General features: G+C 51.5%; 1 protein-coding gene across 3 annotated transcripts in view; it reads left to right on the top strand.

The window, feature by feature from the left end:
- The window catches only part of DLC1 (DLC1 Rho GTPase activating protein), a 150400-nt gene that overhangs the window by 96003 nt on the left and 30640 nt on the right, over positions 1-23757 (top strand). Inside the window, exon 1 of one of the 3 annotated variants that reach the window (XM_038769244.1) lies at positions 10115-10211. The exons of the other annotated variants lie outside the window; for them this stretch is intronic. Within the exon in view, the coding sequence (XP_038625172.1) occupies positions 10175-10211 (37 nt within the window). The 5' untranslated portion in view covers positions 10115-10174. Of the gene's footprint in view, positions 1-10114; positions 10212-23757 lie in introns of those variants that run through there. 3 annotated transcript variants of the gene reach the window in all.

Raw genomic sequence — 23757 nt, 5'->3', positions numbered from 1 at the left:
GAATGACTGACCACAATCTGGTCTTTCCAGATTGTCCCCAGCAGCCCGCCCCTCCCGCCGCCAAAACTGTGGGTTTGAAACAGCGAGCCCCATGTGGGACGGGAACTGTGTCCAATTTGATTACCTTGTATCTACCCCGGCACTTAGAACCGTGCCTGGCACATAGAAAGTGCTTAACAGATACCGTCATCGTTATTATTATTATTCTCTGGGCCTCAGTTCCCTCAGCTGGAAAATGGGGATTGAGACTGTGAGCCCCATGTTGGACGGGGACTGTGTCCAAACTGATCTTTTTGTATCCACCCCAGTGCTTAGTACAGTGCCTGTCACATAGTAAGCGGGTAACAAATACCATAATCATTATTATTATCATTATTATTATTACCTAGCAAGGACCTGGGGGTCCCCGTGAACTTCGATTCCTATGGGACGTTGAGTGGTCCAGGGGTCTCTGCACCCACAGATGGTCACGGGACCAATGCCACCCGACCGAGGGCTACCTACCTCCAGCCATGCCAGTCTCTCTGGAGGGTGCTGTCTGCCAGCAGTGAGTACTTAGGCCAGAAGCCAAAAACTCCTCTCCCTTCCACCCAAGCAACACCCCCCGGCCTCTGGGAGGGAGGAAGAATTCTTTTATTATCCGATAAACTATAATTATCTCACTTCGAATGAATAGCGGGAATAGCCCCAGCCGCTGTTTATTCCCTGACATCCAGCGGGTACGATCACCTGGGGGGTTCGGCCCAAAATCCAGTAGCCGAAAATACACCAGAGAAATGTGGAAACAACAATTACTGAACTGAACTTCGGGTTCGGATTTCCCAGTGTGACAGGCGGATTGACGATCGCCAATTCCGGGTTAGAGAGGGAAGCAGAGGTCTCTGGGCCCACGCCAAAAAAATGCACCCTTTCCTTTAAAAACAAAAAAGAGACAACTTTAATTGAGAGACGGTGTGGCCTAACGGAGAGAGTCTGGGCCTTGGGAGTCAGAAGGACCTGGGTTCTAATCCTGGTTCCACCACGTGTCTGCTGTGGGACCTTGGGTGAGTCACCTATTTATTTCTATTACTGTTGATCTCCCCCTCTAGACTGTAAGCTCACTGTGGGCAGGGAATGTGTCTGTTTATCATTACATTGTACGCTCCCAAGCGCTTAATACAGCGCTCGGTAAATATTGAATGACTGAACTTTGTTTCTCCTCGCCTCAGTTCCCTTTTCTGTAAAAACCGGGATTAAGACTGTGAGCCCCATGTGGAACAGGGAGTCTGTTTCTACCCCAGCACTTCTTAGGGTGCCTGGTACATAGTAAGTGCTTAACAAGTAGCATAAAAAATCATAACAATGCTAGCATGTTGCATTTTTCACCAAGTTTTCAACCAGAGGGTTCCAAACTGTCAATCCCCTCCTACCTCACTTCACTGCTCTCTTATTCAATCAATCAATCAATCAATCAATCGTATTTATTGAGCGCTTACTGTGTGCAGAGCACTGTACTAAGCGCTTGGGAAGTACAAGTTGGCAACATATAGAGACAGTCCCTACCCAACAGTGGGCTCACAGTCTAAAAGGGCCAGCCCACACAGTCCGCTCCTCGTACCAATTTGCTCACTGTGCCCTGATACGGAGGTTTTCCGGGTATTGTCCTCAAGACGCACGAGATTGGTTTGAAGACGAAGGTGCCAATCCAAAGGCTCCTTCAACCACGCCGATGCGCCGATAATAATGATAACAATAATGGTATTTATTAAGTGCTTACTATGTGCCAAGTGCTGTTCTAAGCTCTGAGGTAGATACAAGGTAATCAGGTTGTCCCACGTGGGGCTCACAGTCTCAATTCCCAGTTTACAGCAGACAAGTGGCAGAGGCGGGATTAGAACCCACATCCTCTGTCTCCCAAGCCCGCGCTCTTAGAGACAGGCCAAGACCGGCAGAGAGGCAGACTCAGGTGGAGAGCTGGAGACAGGCAGGCAGTCAAAGCAGAGAGAAGCAAAGACAGAGAACATCAGAGAGACCCAGGCAGCCAGAAGAACAGAGACGGACCAAGACCGACAGAGAGACAGGCAGGTAAAGCAGAGAGACAAAAGGACACAGAGACTGGCAGAGAGATCCAAACAGCCCAAAAAACAGGGACGGATCGAGACAGTCAGAGACACTGATTCAGGCAGAGTACAGAGGAAGACCAACAGACAAAGCAGAGAGACACAGAATGCAGAAAGCCAGAAGAACAGAGATGGTCTGAGACAGAGAGACAGATCCAGGCAGAGAGCCAGAGACGGGCAAAGCAGAGAGACACAGACACCAGCAGAGAGATCCAGACAGCCTGAAAAACAGGGCCGGATCGAGACAGTCAGAGACACAGATTCAGGCAGAGTACAGAGGAAGACCAACAGACAAAGCAGAGAGACACAGAACGCAGAAAGCCAGAAGAACAGAGATGGTCCGAGACAGACAGAGAGACAGATCCAGGCAGAGAGCCGGAGACGGGCAAAGCAGAGAGACAGAGACCGGCACAGACAGAACAGAGACAGAACAAGGCAGTCAGAGAGACAGACCCAAGCAGAGAGCCGGAGACAGACAGACGGACAGCGGCGCAGAGACCCGGACATCTTCAGACCCAGGGTCGGACAGACGGACGGATGGATGGACAGCAAGGCCGTGGTGGCAGCCCCCCAGCCGAGCCCCTGTTCCCGCCGGGCCGCCCGTCCCGGGTTCTGTCAGGCCGGGACAGGCCCCGAACTCACCCGCGCCGGCCAGAATGGGCGGTCACACCACGCAGGCGGACTTCCCTGTGACTCAAGCGTTTACAACTGGCAGCCGCATATTTCTAGGCTCCCTTTTTCTCCCCATCCTGGGTTTTACGAGCGTAGGGCAAGTGGGCCAGCCCACCGCCCTCGGGCAGCCCAGAGGGCAGCAGTTGCCCAGGTGGGCTGGAGTGGCCTCCCGGCATATGTTCCCCCAAAACCAGCCGCAGGACTCCCCCCACATGTGGCTTCAGGGTTCCCCTGCATACGGCCGTGGGGCTCCCTCACATATGTTCCCCACACACAGCTGCAGGACTCATTCAATCTTATTTATTGAGCACTTACTGTGTGCAAAGCACTGTACTAAGCACTTGGAAAAGCTCGCTATAACAACAAGCACATTCCCTGCCCACAATGAGCTCAGCCTAGAGGGCTCCCTCCTCAAGTTGCTGCAGAGCTCCTCTGCCATAATAATAATAATAATGATAGCATTTATTAAGCGCTTACTATGTGCAAAGCACTGTTCTAAGCGCTGGGGAGGTTACAAGGTGATCAGGTTGTCCCACGGGGGGCTCACAGTCTTAATCCCCGTTTTACAGATGAGGTAACTGAGGCCCAGAGAAGTGAAGTCACTTGCCCAAAGTCACACAGCTGACTATCGGCAGAGCCGGGATTTGAACCCACGACCTCTGACTCCAAAGCCCGGGCTCTTTCCACGGAGCCAGGCTGCTTCTCTAAAGAAGCAATAAGGCTGTGGGGCTCTTCCGCACATAATAATAGTAATAATAATATTTGTTAAGCACTTAGTATGTGTCAGGCACCGTACTAAGCGCTCGGGTTGATACAAGTGTGGCAGGAACCCCCCGGCAGACTCAGAAACCAAATGACCCGTTTCTCCTTTTCCGGCTTGTTAAAAATGAATCTCCAGGGCCATAGCCACTACTGGGGACAATCTCTTTCACCACAGCAAAGAAGTGCAACCTCGCGGAAAGAGCCCGAGCCTGAGAGTCAGGGGACCTGGGTTCTAATCCCGCTCTCCCGCTGTGTGACCTTGGGCAAGTCACTTTAGGTTGTTCAACTGGAAACTGGGAATTCTAAATCCATTCTCTAGAGAATAACAACGATAACGGAAGACCCATTAGAAAGATTGCGGATTATGGCAGAGGACAGGACGTTCCGGAGAAAGTATATCCATGGAGTCGCAATGAATTGGAAACGACTCGACGGCACTTAATAATAATAATTAAAAAATCTCCTCCCCCTTATACCTCGCACCTCATTTTGGACAGGGACTGTGTCTGATCTGATTATCCTGTACCTACCCCATCACTTAGTATAGTGCTTGGCACATGGCAAGTACTTAAATGTTTTTATTACTATTATCGTCATTATAATTATTATTGAGCAGCGGTAAGGCCTGGTGGACAGAGCGCAAGTCCGGGAATCAGCATGACCTGGGTTCTAATCCCACTCTGCCGCCTGTCTGCAGTGCGGCCTTGGGCAAATCATTTCACTTCTCTGTGCCTCAGTTTTCTCATCTGTAAAAATGGGGATTAAGGTTGTGAGCCCTTTATGGGACAGGGACTGATGATCGGGTACCTCCCCCACTGCTTAGTACAGTGCCTGGTACTTGGCAAGCACCTAACAAATACCTTAAAAATTGTTATTATTATCATTATTATTATTGTCATTATTATTAGGAGAATGTTGCCCAGATTGTGGAGGGTTGGAATTCTTGGAATTCCACGCCAGACTTCGAGCGCACACCCAAAGGACCAGGCTGAAAATAATGATGGATACTTCAGCTCAGGACCCCCAGGACCCAGGGAACTGGTAGACTGGAAGCTCCTTGAAGGCAGGGATAATGTCCACCTAATCTATCCTACCATACTCTCCCAAGTGCCTAGTACAGCAGGGAAGCAGTGTGGCCTAAAGGATGGAGCACCAGCCTAGGATTCAGAAGGCCATGGGTTCTAATCCCAGCTCTACCTCTTCTCTGCTGTGTGACCTTAGGCAAGTCACTTCACTTCTCTGGGCCTCATCTGTAAAATGAGGAATGAGACTGTGAGCCCCACGTGGGGCAGGGACTGTGTCAACCGATTTGCTTGTGTCCACCCCAGTGCTTAGTACAGTACCTGCCACAAAGTAAGCGCTTAACAAATACCATCATTATTACCCAACACTTAGAACGGTGCTTGGCACTTAGTGAGCACTTAACAAATACCATAGTTGTTGTTATTCTGCACCCAATCAATTAGTAAGTAAGTATTTAGTGAATGCTCTCTATGTGCAGAGCACTTTAACACTTGGGAGAGTACAGTGTAAAAGAGGTGGCCGACATGTTCCCTACACCCAGAAGATTGTAAGCTCCTTGAGGACAGGGATCATTTCTACTGACTCTTCTGTCCCCACCCCAGTGCTTAGTACAGCGGTCCAGCTGGAGTAAGCGCTCAATAAATCCCATTGCGTGATTGTCTGAGCGACTGCCTTCTCCTCCATTCAGCCCTGGCTTGTCCCTGCAGCTGTGGGCGTAATAATTGTAATAATTATAATAATGGTGGTACTTGTTAAGCGCTTGCTATGTGCAAAGCACTGTTCTAAGCACTGGGGGGATACAAGGTGATCAGGTTGTCCCACGTGGGGCTCACAGTCTTAATACTCGTTTTACAGATGAGGGAACTGAGGCACAGAGAAGTGAAGTGACTTACTGAAAGTCACACAGCTGACAATTGGTGGAGCCAGGATTTGAACCCATGACCTCTGACTCCAAAGCCCGTGCTCTTTCCACTGAGCCACGCTGCTGCTTCTAGTAATAATTGCAGTACTTGTTAAGTGCTTTCTATGTGTCGAGCACTGTTCTAATCATCACTAGCGCTGTCCACAATGCCTGTCCTTGAGGGGATGACCTGAGGGAGTTTTGATTGTGGTGTGGCCTCTGTGAAGTAGTGAGCGCCTTTAGATTCCGGGGCATTGATGGAGCAAGGCTGTGTGTATGTGCCTGGGGGGCATCTGGTTGTGTTGGGAGTGTGTATGTGTGACAGTGGTCTATCAATAATAATAATAAATCAATGGTATTTATTGAGCACTTACTGTGCTAAACGCTTGGGAGAGTACAATACAACTACGTTGGTAAGTACATTACCTGCCCACATTGAGCTCACAGCCTAGAGAGGGAGGCAGAGTGTAATATAAATAAATTACAGATACGGACTTAAGGGGTGGGTGTGGAGAAGGGGTGTATATGTTTGTGTGTGTGTGATAAGGATGGATGGAGGGTGTGTGCATGAAGAGAGTGTGTTTGATGTGTGTGTGTGGAGGGTGTGTGTATGTGGAGGGTTCCCCCTTCTAGACTGTGAGCCCTTTGTTGGGTAGGAACCGTCTAGATGTTGTCAACTTGTACTTCCCAAGCACTTAGTACAGTGCTCTGCACACAGTAAGTGCTTAATAATAATAATGATGGCATTTATTTTCGCTTACTATGTGCAAAGCACTGTTCTAAGCGCTGGGGAGGTGGTTACAAGGTGATCAGGTCATCCCGTGGGGGGCTCACAGTCTTAGTCCCCATTTTACAGATGAGGTAACTGAGGCCCAGAGACTTGCCCAAAGTCACACAGCTGACAGTTGGCGGAGCTGGGATTTGAACCCATGACCTCTGACTCCAAAGCCCGGGCTCTTTCCATTGAGCCACGCTGCTTCTCAATAAATACAAATGAATGAGTGAGTGTGTGTGTGTGAGATAATGATGGTATTTGTTAAGCGCTTACTATGTGCAAAGCACTGTTCTAAGCGTGGGGTGTGTGTGTGCGTGTGGTAGTATATAAGAGAAGCAGCATGGCATAGTGACAAGAGCCCAGGCTTGGGACTCAGAGGTCATGGGTTCCAATCCCAGCTCCGCCACTTGTCCCCTGTGTGACCATGGGCAAGCCACTTCATTTCTCTGGACCTCAGTGACCTCATATGTAAAATGGGGGTGAAGACTGTGAGCCCCACGTAGGACAACCTGATGACCTTTCATCGACCCCAGCACTTAGAGCACTGCTTGATACACTGTAAGCGCTTAACAAATACTATAATTATTATTATTATAAAGATGTAAGTGGTGCCCGGGGCGAGCCTGAGGAGAAGGCCCAGCTGGGCTGGGCTGACGCTGGGCCGGGAGGGCATCGCGGCCCTGGGGGCAGGGAGGGGGGCAGGGGGCACCCACGGCTCAGACCAGGGCCGCCAGTGAGTCAGGGGACCGGGCCCAGCAGGGTCTACCCACCCAGCCACCCACCCACCAGCCACCGACCCGGCTCCTCCCCAACGCCCTGTTTAACAGCGTCAAGGCGGAGGCAAAAATAGGGAGCAATTAGGCTCCTCGAGACGGAGGAAACCCACCGACGCTGGAGCCCCCCATTATTAAACCGCTGGCAGAGGCTCCGCTGGATGCCACTGGGGCCCAGAGCCCAGGCCGCACGCAGGCAGAAGGGACAGAAGAAAGAGGGGACCGGAGGAGATTCGGGAAGAGGAGACAGAAGGGAGGAGGGGGATGAGGAAAACAGGCAAAGAAGGAAAAGGGGGAGAGGGAAGAAGCACATGGAGACAGAAAAGAGAGCGAGGGATGCGGGGGAGAGGAAGAGAACAGAGGAAAGGCTGGGAAGGAGAAAGAGAAAGAGAAGGGAAGAGGGGGCGAGGTAGAGAAAATGGAGGGAGAGAAGAGAATAAGCTATGGTGTGGAAGCGAGCTTGGGAATCATCATCATCAATCATATTTATTGAGCGCTTACCATGTGCAGAGCACTGTACTAAGCGCTTGGGAAGTACAAATTGGCAACATATAGAGACAGTCCCTACCCAACATTGGGCTCACAGTCTGAAAGTCTAAATCAATCAGTCCTATTTATTTTTGATTGATTAGGAAGAACAACCAGAGTAAGCTGAGGTGGGTTGGGAGAGGAGCGTGGATAAAGAGCGGGGAGAGAATTGATTGAAGGCCCCAAAAGCCAGTGATTAGAAGTTTCTGCTTGATGGGGCGAGGGGTGGGCAACCATTAGAGGGTTTTGAGGAGTGGGAGAGGCGTGCACTAAGCCATGAGGTCGAAAAATCATCCGGGCAGCAAAGTTGATGTTTTATTATATCTGTAATTGATTTCTATTAATGTCCGTGCCTGCCCCCCAAAACTGTAAGCTCACTGTGAGCAGGGAATGTGACTGTTACATTGTTATTTTATACTCTCCTAAGCACTTGGGACAGTGCTCTGCACACTGTAAGCACTCCATAAATACCATTGATTGGACTGAAGAGGGAAGAGGCTGGAGGCAAGGAGGTCAGACAGGAGGCCGACGCAGTAGTCGAGACGGGATATGACAGCCCTCTGGACCTGTGTGGAGTGGAAAGGGGGGGACTCCAGGGATGATGTGGAGGAAGATTAGATTTGCTTGTGTCCACCCCGGTGCTTAGAACAGTGCCTGGCACATAGTAAGCGCTTAACAAATACTATTATTATTATTATTATTATTATTATTATTATTATTATTATTATAGCCATTGTTCTCCCCCTTTCACAGAGGGTGTAACCGAGATGCTTGGATTTGCCGGCTCTTAAATGTTGCTCCTTATTTTATATTCCAGGCCCAAGCCAAGGGGCAGGGCCAGAGGCCATTGGGTTCTAATCCCGGCTCCGCCACTTGTCATCTGTGTGACTTTGGGCAAGTCACTTCACTTCTCTGTGCCTCAGTTCCCTCATCTGTAAAATGGGGATTAAGACTGTGAGCCCCATGTGGGACAACCTAATTGCCTTGTATCTACCCCAGCACTGAGAACAGTGCTTGGCACATAGTAAGCGCTTAACAAATACCATCATCATCATCATTGTTATTATCAGTGCCAGGGGAAAAGTGGGGACCATGGGATCCCCCCAAGTCCAGCAGTGGGGGACAAAGCTGACTGGGCTGGACCCTGGCCTTGCCCACCACCAGGAGGTTAAGATCGCTTGGACTGTAAGCTCCAAGAGGGAAGGGATGGCGTCTCTCAACTCTAGCATCCTCTCTCATGTGCTTAGTAATAATTCATTCATTCTATCATATTGAGCGCTCACTGTGTGCAGAGCACTGTACTAAGCACTTGGGAAGTACAAGTTGGCAACATATAGAGACGGTCCCTACCCAACAGCGGGCTCACAGTCTAGAAATAATAAGAATAACTCCGAGAAGCAGCGTGGCTCAGTAGAAAGAACATGGGCTCTGGAGTCAGAGGTCACTGGTTCAAATCCCGGCTCTGCCAATTGTCAGCTGTGTGACTTTAGGCAAGTCACTTAACTTCTCTGTGCCTCAGTTACCTCATCTGTAAAATGGGGATGAAGACTGTGAGCCCCCCCCCCCCCCCCATGGGACAACCTGATCACTTTGTAACCTTCCCAGGGCTTAGAACAGTGCTTTGCACATAGTAAGCACTTAATAAATGCCATCATCATCATTATTATTATTATTCTCTGTGCCTCAGTTCCCTCATCTGTAAACTGGGGATAAAGACTGGGAGCCCCCCATGGGACAACCCAATCACCTTGTAACCTCCCCAGGGCTTAGAACAGTGCTGTGCACATAGTAAGCACTTAATAAATGCCATCATTATTATTATTATTATTCTCTGTGCCCGTTCCCTCATCTGTAAAATGGGGATAAAGACTGTGAGCCCCCCCATGGGACAACCCGATCACCTTGTAACCTCCCCAGGGCTTAGAACGGTGCTTTGCACATAGTAAGCACTTAATAAATGCCATCATTATCATTATTATTCTCTGTGCCCGTTACCTCATCTGTAAAATGGGGATAAAGACTGTGAGCCCCCCCCATGGGACAACCCGATCACCTTGTAACCTCCCCAGGGCTTAGAACGGTGCTTTGCACATAGTAAGCGCTTAATAAATGCCATCATTATTATTATTATTCTCTGTGCCCGTTCCCTCATCTGTAAAATGGGGATGAAGACTGTGAGCCCCCCGTGGGACAACCCGATCACCTTGCAACCTCCCCAGGGCTTAGAACGGTGCTTTGCACATAATAAGCGCTTCATAAATGCCATCATTATTATTATTATTATTCTCTGTGCCCGTTCCCTCAACTGTAAAATGGGGATGAAGACTGTGAGCCCCCCGTGGGACAACCTGATCACCTTGCAACCTCCCCAGGGCTTAGAACGGTGCTTTGCACATAGTAAGCGCTTAATCATTATTATTATTATTATTATTAGGGGTGGGCGAGGCCTGCGGTCAGGGGTGGGGTCTGTGGGTGTGGGAGGGGCCTGCGGGCAGGGGGTCCTGGTTACAGGAGGAGGAGGAGGAGGAGCAGCAGTCCTGTCCTGTGTGGTGTCCTGTCTGGGACTTGGGGAGGCCTTAGGGGTCCTGGGCGTCTACGGGGACCCCCGGGGCTCGCCCTCCGCGGCCGGGGAGCCCTCCGGATGTGCCGAGGGCAGCCCTCCACCATGATCCTCACACGTAAGCCGGACTCGCACCTCCCTGGGGGTCAGTGGGGGGGTCATTGGGGTCTGGATAGGGACTGTCTCTCTATGTTGCCAACTTGGCCTTCCCAAGCGCTTAGTCCAGTGCTCTGCACACAGCAAGCGCTCAATAAATACGATTGATTGGGGTCAGGGGCACATTCATTCATTCAATCGTATTTATTGAGCGCTTACTGTGTGCAGAGCACTGGACTAAGCGCTTGGGAAGCCCAAGAGACGGTCCCTCCCCAACAGTGGGCTCACTGGGGGGCTCGTCTTTGCAACCTTTTTGATGGGGGACCGGGGGTCCCAACCTCGTCTTTGCAACCTCTGGGCTGGGACGGGGGTCGCACCTTTGGTTCAAGCGTTCTGGGGGACCCAAGTTTGGGGGGGAAAAGGGGTGGGGGGGCGTTTGTCCCCCCCGTCGACCTGTTTGTCCCCCCGACCCATTTCAAGGGTCTCCAAGAGCCCCTCCCTCCGCCCTGCACAGTGGAGGAGGATATGTATATATGTTTGTACATATTTATATGTATATATGTTTGTACATATTTATTCCTCTTTTTATTTATTTATTTTGCTTGTCCATATCTATTCTATTTATTTTATTTTGTTAGTATGTTGGGTTTTGTTCTCTGTCTCCCCCTTTTAGACTGTGAGCCCACCGTTGGGTAGGGACTGTATCTAGACGTTGCCAACTTGGACTTCCCAAGCGCTTAGTACAGTGCTCTGCACACAGTAAGCGCTCAATCAATACGATTGATGATGAGGATGATGACTAGTATTTACTGAGCCGTTACGGTGTTCTATTTCTTTTATTTTGTTAATATGTTTTGTTTTGTTGTCTGCCCCCCACCCTGCTAGACTGTGAGCCCGCTGTTGGGTAGGGACCGTCTCTAGATGTTGCCGACTTGGACTTCCCAAGCGCTTAGTCCAGTGCTCTGCACACAGTGAGCGCTCAGTACATACGATTGAATGCAAAGCCCTGTAGTAAGCGCCCGGGGAGGAGCCCGCCTGCCTGGGGCGGGGGCCGGGCGCATTGGGGAGGGGGAGGGTGGAGGGGGGGGAGACCACATCTGGCCGCGCTCTGCTCGGCTCGGCTCGGCTCTGCTCTGCGGCACGTACCGCACGCCCGACCCCCGGCCCCGGGACCCCCGGACTCTCAGCCCCTGGACCCAAAAGACCCCCGGCCCCCCAGCCCCTGGACCCAAGATAAGACCCCCAGACCCGGGACCCCCGGCCCCCCAACCCCTGGACCCAAGACTCCCAGCCCCTGAACCCAAGACCCCTTTACCCAGGACCCCCGGCCCCCGAGCCCCTGGACCCAAGATAAGACCCCAGGACTCCCGGCCCCCCAACCCCTGGACCCAAGACCCCCAGCCTCCCAACCCCTGGACCCAAGACCCCCAGCCTCCCAGCCCCTGGACCCAGGACCCCCAGCCCCTGGACCCAAGATAAGACCCCTGGACCCAGGACCCCCGGCCCCCCAGCCCCTGGACCCAAGATAAGACCCCTAGACCCAGGACCCCCGGCCCCCCAGCCCCTGGACCCAAGATAAGACCCCCAGACCCAGGACCCCCGGCCCCCCAGCCCCTGGACCCAAGATAAGACCCCCAGACCCAGGACCCCCGGCCCCCCAGCCCCTGGACCCAAGATAAGACCCCCAGACCCAGGACCCCCGGACCCCCAACCCCTGGACCCAAGACTCCCAGCCCCTGAACCCAAGACCCCTGGACCCAGGACCCCCGCCCTCCCCCCAGCCCCTGGACCCAAGACCCCCGGACCCAGGACCCCCAGCTCCCGAGCCCCTGGACCCAAGATAAGACCCCAGGCCCCCCAGCCCCTGGACCCAAGACCCCCGGACCCAGGACTCCCAGCCCCCGAGCCCCTGGACTCAAGATAAGACCCCAGGACCCCCTGCCCCCCAACCCCTGGACCCAAGACCCCCAGCCTCCCAGCCCCTGGACCCAGGACCCCCGGCCCCCCAGCCTCTGAACCCAAGACCCCAGGACCCCCAGCCCCTGGACCCAGGACCCCTGGCCCCCCAGCCCCTGGACCCAAGATAAGACCCCCGGACCCCCAGCCCCTGGATCCAAGATAAGACCCCCAGACCCAGGACCCCCAGCCCCTGGACCCAAGATAAGACCCCCAGACCCAGAACCCCCGGACCCAGGACCTCCGGCCCCCCAGCCCCTGGACCCAAGATAAGACCCCAGGATCAATCCATCAATCAATCAATCGTATCTATTGAGCGCTTACTGTGTGCAGAGCACTGTATTAAGCGCTTGGGAAGTGCAAGTTGGCAACATATAGAGACAGTCCCTACCCAACAGTGGGCTCACAGTCTAAAAGGGGGAGACAGGGAACAAAACCAAACATACTAGCAAAATAAAATAAATACAATAGATATGTACAAGCAAAATAAATAAATAAATAAATAGAGTAATAAATATGTACAAGCATATATACAGGGACCCCCGGCCCCCCAGCCCCTGGACTCAAGACCCCCGGACCCAGGACTCCCGGTTTCCCCAGGACCCCCGACCCCCAGCCCCCAAAGCCCGGCAACCCCGGCTCCCTCCGGAGACGGCCGGACCTGCTCTCCCAATCATCATCATCATCATAATGATGCTATTTGTTAAGCGCTTACTATCGTCCAGGCACTGTACTAAACGCTGGGGTGGATACGAGCTAATCGTTTTGGACACAGTCCCTGTCCCACGTGAGGCTCACACTCTTAATCCCCATTTACAGATGAGGTAACTGAGTCCCAGGGAAGTGAAGGGATTTGCCCGAAGTCACACAGCTGACAAGTGGCGGAGGTGGGATTAGAACCCAGGACCTTCCGATTCTCAGGCCCGGGATCTACCCACTAGGCTACGCTGCTTCCTAGTTGGTGCAGGGGCAGTTCAGGTATTTATTGAGCGCTTACTGTGCACAGAGCACTTAGTTATTTCTGTTCGTGTTTGTCTGCCCCTCTAGACTGCTCGTTGTCTACAGGGAACAGAGTGTCTACCAACTCTGTTATATTGGCCTCTCCTAAGCACGTAGCACAGTGCTCTGCACACAGTAGGCACTCAATAAATACACTGTGGGCCCGGAACGTGTCGACCGCCTTGTCTTCTGGGTGACCTTGGTAAAGTCACTTCACTTCCCTGTGCCTCGGTGACCTCATCTGGAAAATGGGGCTGGAGACTGTGAGCCCCACTTCGGATGAGGACTGTGTCCGACCTGATTTGCTTGTGTCCACCCCAGCACTTAGTACAATGCCTGGCTCATAGTAAGCGCTTAACAAATGCCATAATTATTATATAGCACTCTCCTAAGTGCAGAGCACAGTGGTCTGCACACAGTAAGCGCTCAATAAATACGATCAATTGGTTGATCTGGGGGAAAAAGCCAGAATTGGTCCCCCGGGCATCCAGAGGTGCACAGCCTAAAATGGGGTGGGAGGAGGCATTGACTAGCTGTAGTAATCACCCAGCTGGCTCATCCCTCCACAACCCTTCAGTAGGGTGAGGGGCAAGTGGGGGGAGGGAGATTGGAGGTTTGGAGTCATTAAGCCGCCAATTGGGTCTCTGAGTGTCCCCCCTTGTCCCAGCTGTGGAACTGAGGCCTTTGATCTCGCCCTGGACCCAAAGCCCCCACCCCAGCCCACCCCCTACCGTGGTGGTAAACAAGGCCCGGCCCAGGCAGCACAAACAGAAAACAAATTCTTCTGGCCGGTCCCCTCCCTTCCCCTGCAAATAGCAACCCAGCGAAGTCCTTCCTCGTAAAGCTGGGCAGATAAAGCACTTAGTCCAAATCCTTATTCTCCTGTGGCTTCTCCTACCTGCAGTTTATTCCGGGGTCTGTCTCCCCCCAGCCCCGGGACATTGTGGGAAGAGCAGAGTTCTGGGAGTCAAAGGATTCAATTTCGGCTCTGCCACTTGTCTGCTGTGTGACCTTGGACCAGTCACTACACTTCTCATCTGCGAAAATGCCTGGCCTCCCTCCTCCCTTGTGAGCCCCACGTGGGACCTAATTATCTTGTATATAACCTAGCACTTGGTACAGTGCTTGGCATATAGTAAACGCTTAACAGATACCGCAGTTAGATCATAAACTCCTCGGGGACAGAAATCATTTCTCTGAACTCTTTGGGGCTCTCTCAAGCGCTTACTACAGTGCGGCTGCCTGCATTACTGTCAACACCGTGAGGGTGGAGGTGGTGTCTACTGACCCTATCATGACGCTCCCGAGCGACTAGCCCAGTGTCCTGCATGAACTCCATGCCTACTAATTTAATTGTGCTCACCCCTGCTTAGTACAGTGCTTTGCACATAGTAAGGTCCCAATAAATACCCTCGATTGATCGATGGATTGATGGATAAAGATCCCCACACCCCCAACCCGCCTGCCTTTGAGTCCTGGATTTTGCCAGAGCCAAGACAGGGGAAGGGGAGGAAGAGGCTCAGAGAACCTCCCTGGGTTTTGGAAGGTTTCTTCTGGAAAGCTTTTTAAACTGTGAGCCCAGTGTTGGGTAGGGACTGTCTCTATATGTTGCCAATTTGTACTTCCCAAGCTCTTAGTACAGTGCTCTGCACATAGTAAGCGCTCAATAAATATGATTGATTGATTGATTCTGGATGGCCCGATCTGCTTTTCGTTTAGAGCAGTGTCTGGTGGGCTGAGGGTGACCCGTTTGGACCCATTGCCCATCTAGGCACCCAGGCCCCTGATGGGGAAAGACGGGCCGGGGATCGAGTTGCCATTTCTCTGCGGCTTCGCAGAAGGGAAAGAGGAAAGATAATCGCCAAACGGGCCAAATGTCAGTCCATCAGCGGGCCTCCCCCTCCCCACAAATGGGGTCGACTAATTCAGCGTCCATCTGGCCGGCTCCGCCTTGGGTTTCAGGTCGTCTCTCTGGAAGCGGGGCCTTTCGGTGACCAATCCCCTCCCTGTCCGTCTGGGAGAACAGACGGTTAAAACCTGGGAGTTTGGGCCAGTGTTTGGAGGGATCACTGGGGGGGACTCTGGAGGGTGCCAGCTCGTGCCAGGCAGGTCGGTGTGTGGCGGGGGTTGTGCACACTCTCACTCACTAACTCCTCCTCTAGACTGTGAGCTCGTTGTGAGCAGGGAATGTGTCTGATGTTATATCGTACCCCCCCCTCAAGCGCTTAGTACAGTGCTCGGCACACAGTAAGCACCCAATAAATACGATCATTAATAACAATAATAGTAAATCCGCTGCGTGGGCAAAGGAGCCGAGGGCTACCTCTCTGCCAACTGTTGTGAAGAAGCCCATGCCTGGCACATAGTAAGCGCTTAACAAATACCGTAAGAAAAATAAAGGACTCCCCTTTGCACTCAGGCAGGCGGTTTATTCTATTGTACTCTCCTAGTACAGTGCTCTGCACGTGGTAAGTGCTCAATAAATAGGATTAACTGACTGACTGACCTCTCCCTGAGCTGGCAAGAAAGGGTCCCTCAGACCTGAAGGGTCCTGGAAGCTTCAGCCTGAAGCCATCCAGTGAGGGGACAATGTGGCCACTAGCCAAAAGGGAGCACAGCAAGGCCCTGAGGTTCCTCCTTCTGTTAAGACCCCTGCTCTGAAGGGGTGTTTGAACCCCCAGAGGACAACAAAGAGGGTATTTGGCTCAGCCCTGGGGCCAAAGTGTAAAGGCCAGGCCAGACTGAGTCTCTGGCCAGCGGTCGGCTCTGTTTGCAAGCCGGATTCGTGAAAAACAAAAGGCGTTGTGAAAACAAACACACTTATAGCCCTCCCTAGCTGTTTCAACTGCTTCTCTGCTCTCCAGCTCCATCCAGACCCTGTACTAAGTGAGGGACACTGTATTAAGCGTTGGGGACAGCGCAGTAGAAAAACAAGACCAAAGTTCGCTGCCCTCAAGGGGCTCACAGTAGAACAGGGGTGTCGGAGAATCAACAGTTTAGGAGCAGGAGGTAGAGGAAGGATGTAGCTGGAATGAGCACGCTCTCTTTCGGAATGAAAGAAAAGAGTGAGTCCTTGAACGAGCAAGAGAAAATGATCCTATTGACAAAGTCGGACTGCGCCAAGAGGATGATGAAGGCCAAGGGAGGCCAAAGTGTGAATCAGATTGGGAGGTGATGTGATGCCCGCTAATAATAATAATAATAATAATAATGGCATTTATTAAGCGCTTACTATGTGCAAAGCACTGTTCTAAGCGTTGGGGAGGTTACAAGATGATCGGTTGTCCCACGGGGGGGCTCACAGTCTTAATCCCCATTTTACAGATAAGGTAACTGAGGCACAGAGAAGTTAAGTGACTTGCCCAGAGTCACCCAGCTGACAGTTGGCGGTGCTAGATTGTGAATTCCCTGAGGGGTGGGATCCTGTCGCCTAACTCTTTTGCCCCCTCCCCAGCCCTTTAGTACAGGACTCTGCACAAGGTAAACTCCTTGAGGGCCGGGATCGGGTCTTTTAAATCCATCTTCTCCCTAATGTTTAGCCAGTCAATCGCATTTACTGAGCGCTTCCCACGTGCAGAGCATGGCCCTAAGTGCCTGGGAAAGTACAATATAACACTATAACGAATTCCCTGTCTATAACGAGTTTATGGTCTAGAGGAAAATGTAAAAATTCCAATTCTCAGGTCTTTTTGTTTTATGGTATTTGTTGAGCGCTTACTGTGCACAGTCCATGTCTCCAACTTATGAGCTTAACCCCCCACTTTACAGATGAGCTCACTGAGGCAGAGAGACGTGCAATGACTTGCACAAGGTCACCCAGCGGACAAGGGGCAGGGCGGGGATTAGAACCCAGGTCCTCTGACTTCCAGTCCCGGGCTCTATCCACCAGGTTGTGTACTCTGCCCGCAGGAGGCCCTCAGTAAGTAGCAAAAAGGCCTTTGGTTAGTGCTGACCGCCCCCCACCCCCACCCCGGGGCTTTAGAGGGGTCTCTGTTGGTCACTGGTGGCAAGGTGAAGAGGGATTAGGGGTTCGCCCAAGGCATCCCTCGCCTCGTTTGGTTTCTGGGGAGGGAGAGAGAGCCATGTGTAGTACAGGACGACTCGATGATGATGATGATGGTATTTGTTAAGTGCTTACTATGTGCCAGGTACTGTACTAAGCACCAGAGGCGGGGGGAGAGGTGGGGGAGATACAAGCAAATTGAGTTAGACACGGTCCCTGTTCCCCGTGGGGCTCGCAGTCTCAATCCCCATTTCCCAGATGAGGTCACTGAGGCCCAGAGAAGTAAAGTGACTTGCCCAAGGTCACACAGCAGACAAGGAGTCGAGCGCAATTAGAACCGTTTGTTCTGACGACTTTGACACCTGTCTACATGTTTTGTTTTGTTGTCTGTCTCCCCCTTCTAGACTGAGCCCGTTGTTGGGTAGGGACCGTCTCTGTACGTTGCCGACTTGTACTTCCCAAGCGCTTAGTACAGTGCTCTGCACACAGTAAGCGCTCAATAAATTCGATTGAATGAATGAATGAACCCATGACCTTCTAATTCCCAGGCCCGGGCTCTGTCCAGTACGCCATGCGGCTTCTCGATGCGCTCACTCTGTGCAGAACATTGTACGAAGAGCTCGGGAGAGGCCAGTTCCACAGAGTCGGGAGATACGTTCCTGACTCCGGAATTGTCCACCGGAGTTTCTCATGGGTCGCTCTCCCGGCCAGCGACAGGAAGGAGGAAATGAGTCCGGGCTCCATCCACTCCACAATGCTTGACCTGCCCCAGGTTTCCCCGGGCTTTGCCGAGACCAAAAATAGCCTCAGATGTTTCCCCTTCCTCCCCGGGCCTGCTGCAGACCGGGTCAGGGCCAAGGACGACACGCCCCTCTCTCCCAAATGCCAAGCGGCTCAGACCCTCTGCAGAATCCTCCGACCCTTTTCATTCATCCGATCGTATTGACTGAGCGCTTGCCGTGGGCAAAGCACTGTACTAAGTGCTTGAGAGAGTACGGTAGAACAATAAATAGACAGTCCCTGCCCACAGTCCCTGCCCACAACGAGCTCACAGTCTAGAGGGGGAGACAGATGGTAATATAAATAAATAGATAAATAACTTCAATCAATCAATCAATCATATTTATTGAGCGCTTCCTGTGTGCAGAGCACTGTACTAAACTCTTGGGAAGTACAAGTTGGCAACATATAGAGACAGTCCCTACCCAACAGTGGGCTCACAGTCTAAAAGGGGGAGACAGAGAACAAAACCAAGCATACTAACAAAATAGAATAAGTAGAAAAGATATTAAAGGTATTAATAGATATTAATAGATATTAAATAGATATTAAAGGTCTATACAGATGCGCTGTGGGGATGGGAGGGAGGATGAATGAAGGAGCAAGTCAGAGCGGCGCAGAAGGGAGTAGGAGAAGAGGAGAAGAGGGTAAAGTAAGGGAAGGCTTCTTGGAGGAGATGGGCCTTCAGAAAGGCTTTAAAGTGAGGAAGAGCAATTATCTGTCTGATATGAGACAGCAGTAGCGGAGGTTTGCAGGGGGAGGTTTGCCTCTCTGGGCATCTGAACAGTGTTCAGCGCTTAGAACAGTGCTTGGCCCACAGCGCTTAACAAATGCCATAATAATGATGGCATTTATTAAGCGCTTACTATGTGCAAAGCACTGTTAGCATCTACTCCAGGGAGCCGTCTAGAGAATGTGAAGAGGATCTGGAGGGGCAGTGCAGTCTAGTGGAAAGAGCCCGGGCCTGGGATTCAGTCAGTCAGTCGTATTTATTGAGTGCTTACTATGTGCAGAATACTGTACTAAACACTCAAGAGAGTATGTTATAACAATATAATGGAAACATTCCCTGCCCACAATGAGCTGACAGTCTAGAGGAGACCTGGATCCTAATCTGCTACTTGCCCGTTGTTTCACCTTGGGCGAGTCACTTCACTTCTCTGGGCTTCAGTTTCCTTGTCTGTAAAATGGGGATTCAGTACCTGATCTCCCGCTCCATTAGACCTTGAACTCAGTGTGGGACAGGGACTCTGTCTGATTGGCTTATCTTGTGCCTCCCCCAGCCCTTAGCAAGGAGTTCAACACTTAGTGAGGGCTTAACAAATACCACAGCGATCATTAGTCTTATTATCAGGAAAAGGTGTAGGAAACAATCGTGTTTACTGAACGCTTACTGTGTGCAGAGCACTGAACTAAGCCCTTTGGAGAGTGCAGTATAACAGACGTTCCCTGCCCACAGCGAGCTTACAGTTTAAAGGGAGACAGCCATGAAGCAGGTACAGGCCTCCCCACTCCTCAATCCCCACATCCTACTTAATAATAATACTCATTAAGTGCTTACTGCGTGCCAAGCACTGTTCTAAGCGCTTGCAGTCACAAACTCCACCGGCCCCAGGGAACGGTCTCCGGCTGATTGATGAGTCTGGGGTCTTGACTGGCGGGCAGGGTCTTGGCTGGGGGGAGTTTTTCTTCTTAGACACAGCTGCAAGTGGCCAAGCCAGCTCTGGCACTCGGGGCCGACAGAACCCGGATACCATTCCCGATAGCTTCCTTGGATGCGGGAGACCCGTTTTAAGCCCTTTGGGAGAAGGAATCCGGCCCCCTTCTCTCCATCCCTGCCTCCGCCCGGCTAGGAGATGTTTTCTTCTGGGACCTCTCTCGGGGGGCTACGGGGTCAGGGTGGAGGTGGGAAATCCAGCTTTAACGTATCTTGTTTTGGCCACCAGCAATGTGATAATAATAATAGTGATATTTAAGTGCTTCCCATGTGTCAAGCACTGTACTAAGCCCTGGGGTAGATACAAGATAATATCAAGTCCCATGTGGGGCTCACAGTTTAAGTTAGAAGGGCAAGCAGGCACTGAATCCCCATTTTGCAGCTGAGGAAACTAAAAAGCACAGAGAAGCGAAGCGACTTGCCCAAGGTCTCCCAGCAGGCAAGTGGCGGCTCCGGCTCCTCCACTTCTTAATCATATTTATTGAGCGCTTACTGTGTGCAGAGCACTGTACTAAGCATTTGGGAAGTACAAGTCGGCAACATATGGAGACGGTCCCTACCCAACAACGGGTTTACAGTCTTGAAGACGGGCTCACAGTCTTGTCTCCTGGGCCAGCGTTCAGTCAGTCAGTCGTATTTATTGAGTGAGTTGTTTTTGTTTTGTTTTGTTTTGTTGTCTGTCTCCCCCTTCTAGACTGTGAGCCTGTTGTCGGGTAGGGACCATCTCTATATGTTGCCAACGTATACTTCCCAAGCGCTTAGTACAGTGCTCTGCACCCAGTAAGCGCTCAATAAATACGATTGATTGAATGAATGAATGAATGAGTGCTTACTGGTTACTTAGGCAAATCATTTCAGTGAGAACTGCTGTGGCTTGTGAGAACGGCTGTGGCTTAGCGGTAAAGTAACAGCCTTGAAAGGCTGGAGGCCTGGGTTCAAATCTCCCCTCTGGTATGATAATTGTAAATTCACAAGAGGGCTTAGAATAAGTCAACTTGCAAGGCTGATGTAAAATTTTCTTTTAGACTGTGAGCCCACTGTTGGGTAGGGACTGTCTCTATATGTTGCCAACTTGTACTTCCCAAGCGCTTAGTACAGTGCTCTGCACACAGTAAGCGCTCAATAAATACGATTGATGATGATGATTTCACTTCTCTGTGCCTCAGTTACCTCATCTCTAAAATGGGGATTAAGACTGTGAGGCTTATATGGGACATGGACTGTTTCCAACCCGATTATCTTGTATCTACCCCAGCGCTTAGTGTAGCGCCTGACTTAACAAATACCATTTTTAAGAAAAGAAAACAGAACAGGGCCCGGGAAATCAATCAATCGTATTTATTGAGCGCTTACTGTGTGCAGAGCACTGTACTAAGCGCTTGGGAAGTACAAGTCGGCAACTCATAGAGACAGTCCCTACCCAACAGCGGGCTCACAGTCTACGGAAAATGGTCAGCCTCGGCAAGAAGGGTAACGGCTATACAGAAGTCTGACAAAAACAGGAAACTCTGAATGAAGAGGCTGAACCCTCCTCCTCTTCCTCTTCTTCCTCCTCCTCCTCCATCCCTGCCAGTGGCCATCGTCTCTTCAGAGCTCCGAGCCGGAGTCAGGGATGCTGGGAAAGGCCGGATGGATAAGAAGGAGGGAAAACTCACCAGACGTGCAAGATGGAAGATTTTCGGAGGGAGAGGAGCTTCCAAGTGGCCGACGATTCCGTCAGCACCCTCCCCTGGGTCCGTCCCCCTTGCTCCTGTTCAGCAAGGCCGCCCTGGGACAACCTGTCTCCAAGGGTGCCGGGCCAGCATTCAGTCAGTCAGTCGTATTTATTGAGTGCTTACTATGTGCCAAGCACTGTTTTAAGTGCTTGGGAGAGTAATAATGATGGTATTTGTTAAGCGCTTACTATGTGCCAAGCACCGTTCTAAGTGCAGGGGTAGATACAGGGTAATCAGGTTGTCCCAGGTTATTTTAATCCCCATTTGGCAGATGCGGTAACTGAGGCACAGAGAAGTGAAGTGACCTGCCCAAGGTCACACAGCAGACGAGTGGTAGAGCTGGGATTAGAACCCAGGTCCTTCTGACTCTCAGGCCCGAGCTCTAGCCACTAGACCATAATGCTTTTCATTCATTCATTCATTCGTATTTATTGAGCGCTTACTGTGTGCAGAGCACTGTACTAAGTGCTTGGGAAGTCCAAGTTGGCAACATATAGAGACGGTCCCTACCCAACAGTGGGCTCACAGTCTAGAAGGGGGAGACAGACAACAAAACAAAACGTATTAACAAAATAAAATAATCCCTATAGCAGGACAATATAACAGACATATTCTCTGCCCACACCGAGCTTACAGCCTGGAGGGGGAGACAGACATTAATAGAAATAAATCAATGACAAATATCAATATGCCGAGGGTGTGGGAGCTGATGAGCACTGGCCAAGAGTGAGTAGGGGGTGGGGGCACCTAAGGCTGGCCCTGTCTGGACTCAGAGCCAATTTGGGGGACACAGAGGCTCGCCTTTCCCTAGCTATGACATCGCCGGGGAGATAGAGGAGACTATCACACTACAACAGGCTCGATTCTCCTCCCCGTCTTACCCCTTTAATAATAATAATAATAATGGCATGTATTAAGCGCTTACTATGTGCAAAGCACTGTTCTAAGCGCTGGGGAGGTTACAAGGTGATCAGGTTGTCCCACAGGGGGCTCGCAGTCTTCATCCCCATTTTACAGATGAGGGAACTGAGGCACAGAGAAGTGAAGTGACTTGCCCAAAGTCACCCAGCTGGCAGTTGGAGGAGCTGGGATTTGAACCCATGACCTCTGACTCCGAAGCCCGGGCTCTTTCCACTGAGCCACGCTGCTTCTTTAATGTGAACTGTACTTACAGATCAGCCAAAGAGAACTCTGTAAGAACGTGTGGTCTGGCCTTTTAATAATCCAGAGGGCAGGGGTCACGTCTTCGAGTTCTAGTGCCCTCTCCCAAGCACTTAGCACAGTGCTCTGCGCATGTGTCCTGGCATTTCTGGGTCTCCTGACTGGCAGTCCCATGCTCTTGTCATTTCCCCCACCACCTACGTCAGCAAAGGGGTATTCTGGGGTACCGGCCCCCCAACTCCCTTACTCTGTCCCCCCCAACCACCCCTCACCATCTCCAAAAGCCCCTGGAGCTGAGGAAGTTGAGGACTTTTCCCAGGGAAGAGAAGCTACTCCATGAATCTCCCTGCTTCAATCCTGAGAGTTTCTCCCTGTTGGCACCATAACAAACGAGGAGTTTTCTCACCATTTTTGTGGCAGTCTCCTAAATGAGTCCGACCAACCACGAGATTGACAGCCTAGGCCCAACGCTTCCCCTGCTCTGCTCCGTGACCCACGGTCGGTCACTACACCTCTCCGGACCTCAGTTTCCTCACCCGTAAAGTGGGGGTAAACGATTTCCCAAGGGTGGTATTTCTAGACTGTGAGCCCACTGTTGGGTAGGGACCATCTCTATATGTTGCCAGCTTGTAGTTCCCAAGCGCTTAATATAGTGCTCTACACAAAGTAAGTGCTCAATATGATTGATTGATTGATTGGTGTGCGGACAAGGACGACAAAATGGGAGCAGCGTCGTGAAAAGCACAATGGAGAATGAAACCGTTCGTTCTCCTTATCCCAGGCGCCTTCACCGTCGTGAATTCTGGAAAACCCAGAGCGAGCAGAGCAAGGTTTCAGCTCCAAGGGGAAGGGCTGAAAGAGGCAAAGATCCATCAGGTGGTCCTGATGGAGGGATGCGTTTGGGCCTCCGGGGGAGGAGGGGCAAGTTTGCAAACGCCTTCCTCTCCGCACAGGTTTGGGCTTCTTCCCTCAGGCCAGCGGTGGCCAAATTTGAACTTCCGCCTTCTCTGAGTCACGATGTAGTGGGCCCCGGGCCCACAGGGATCACCGCGAGTGGTGGCGAACCTGGCTGTTGGCCGCCTGTTGACCGTGATTCACTTTGATAGTTATTTTCCCAGCAGCCCCGGAGGGCCGGGAGGGGACGCCGCTTGGTTGCTAATAAATGGGTTGATGAGGAAACGCCGGATTAGGGCGAGGTTCCTGATTCACGCGTCTTCATGCCCCCGCCCCACCGATA

This window comes from Tachyglossus aculeatus, chromosome X5, assembly GCF_015852505.1.
Source record: "Tachyglossus aculeatus isolate mTacAcu1 chromosome X5, mTacAcu1.pri, whole genome shotgun sequence".
NCBI lineage: Eukaryota > Metazoa > Chordata > Mammalia > Monotremata > Tachyglossidae > Tachyglossus > Tachyglossus aculeatus.
This window is presented reverse-complemented; position numbering and strand designations above follow the sequence as displayed.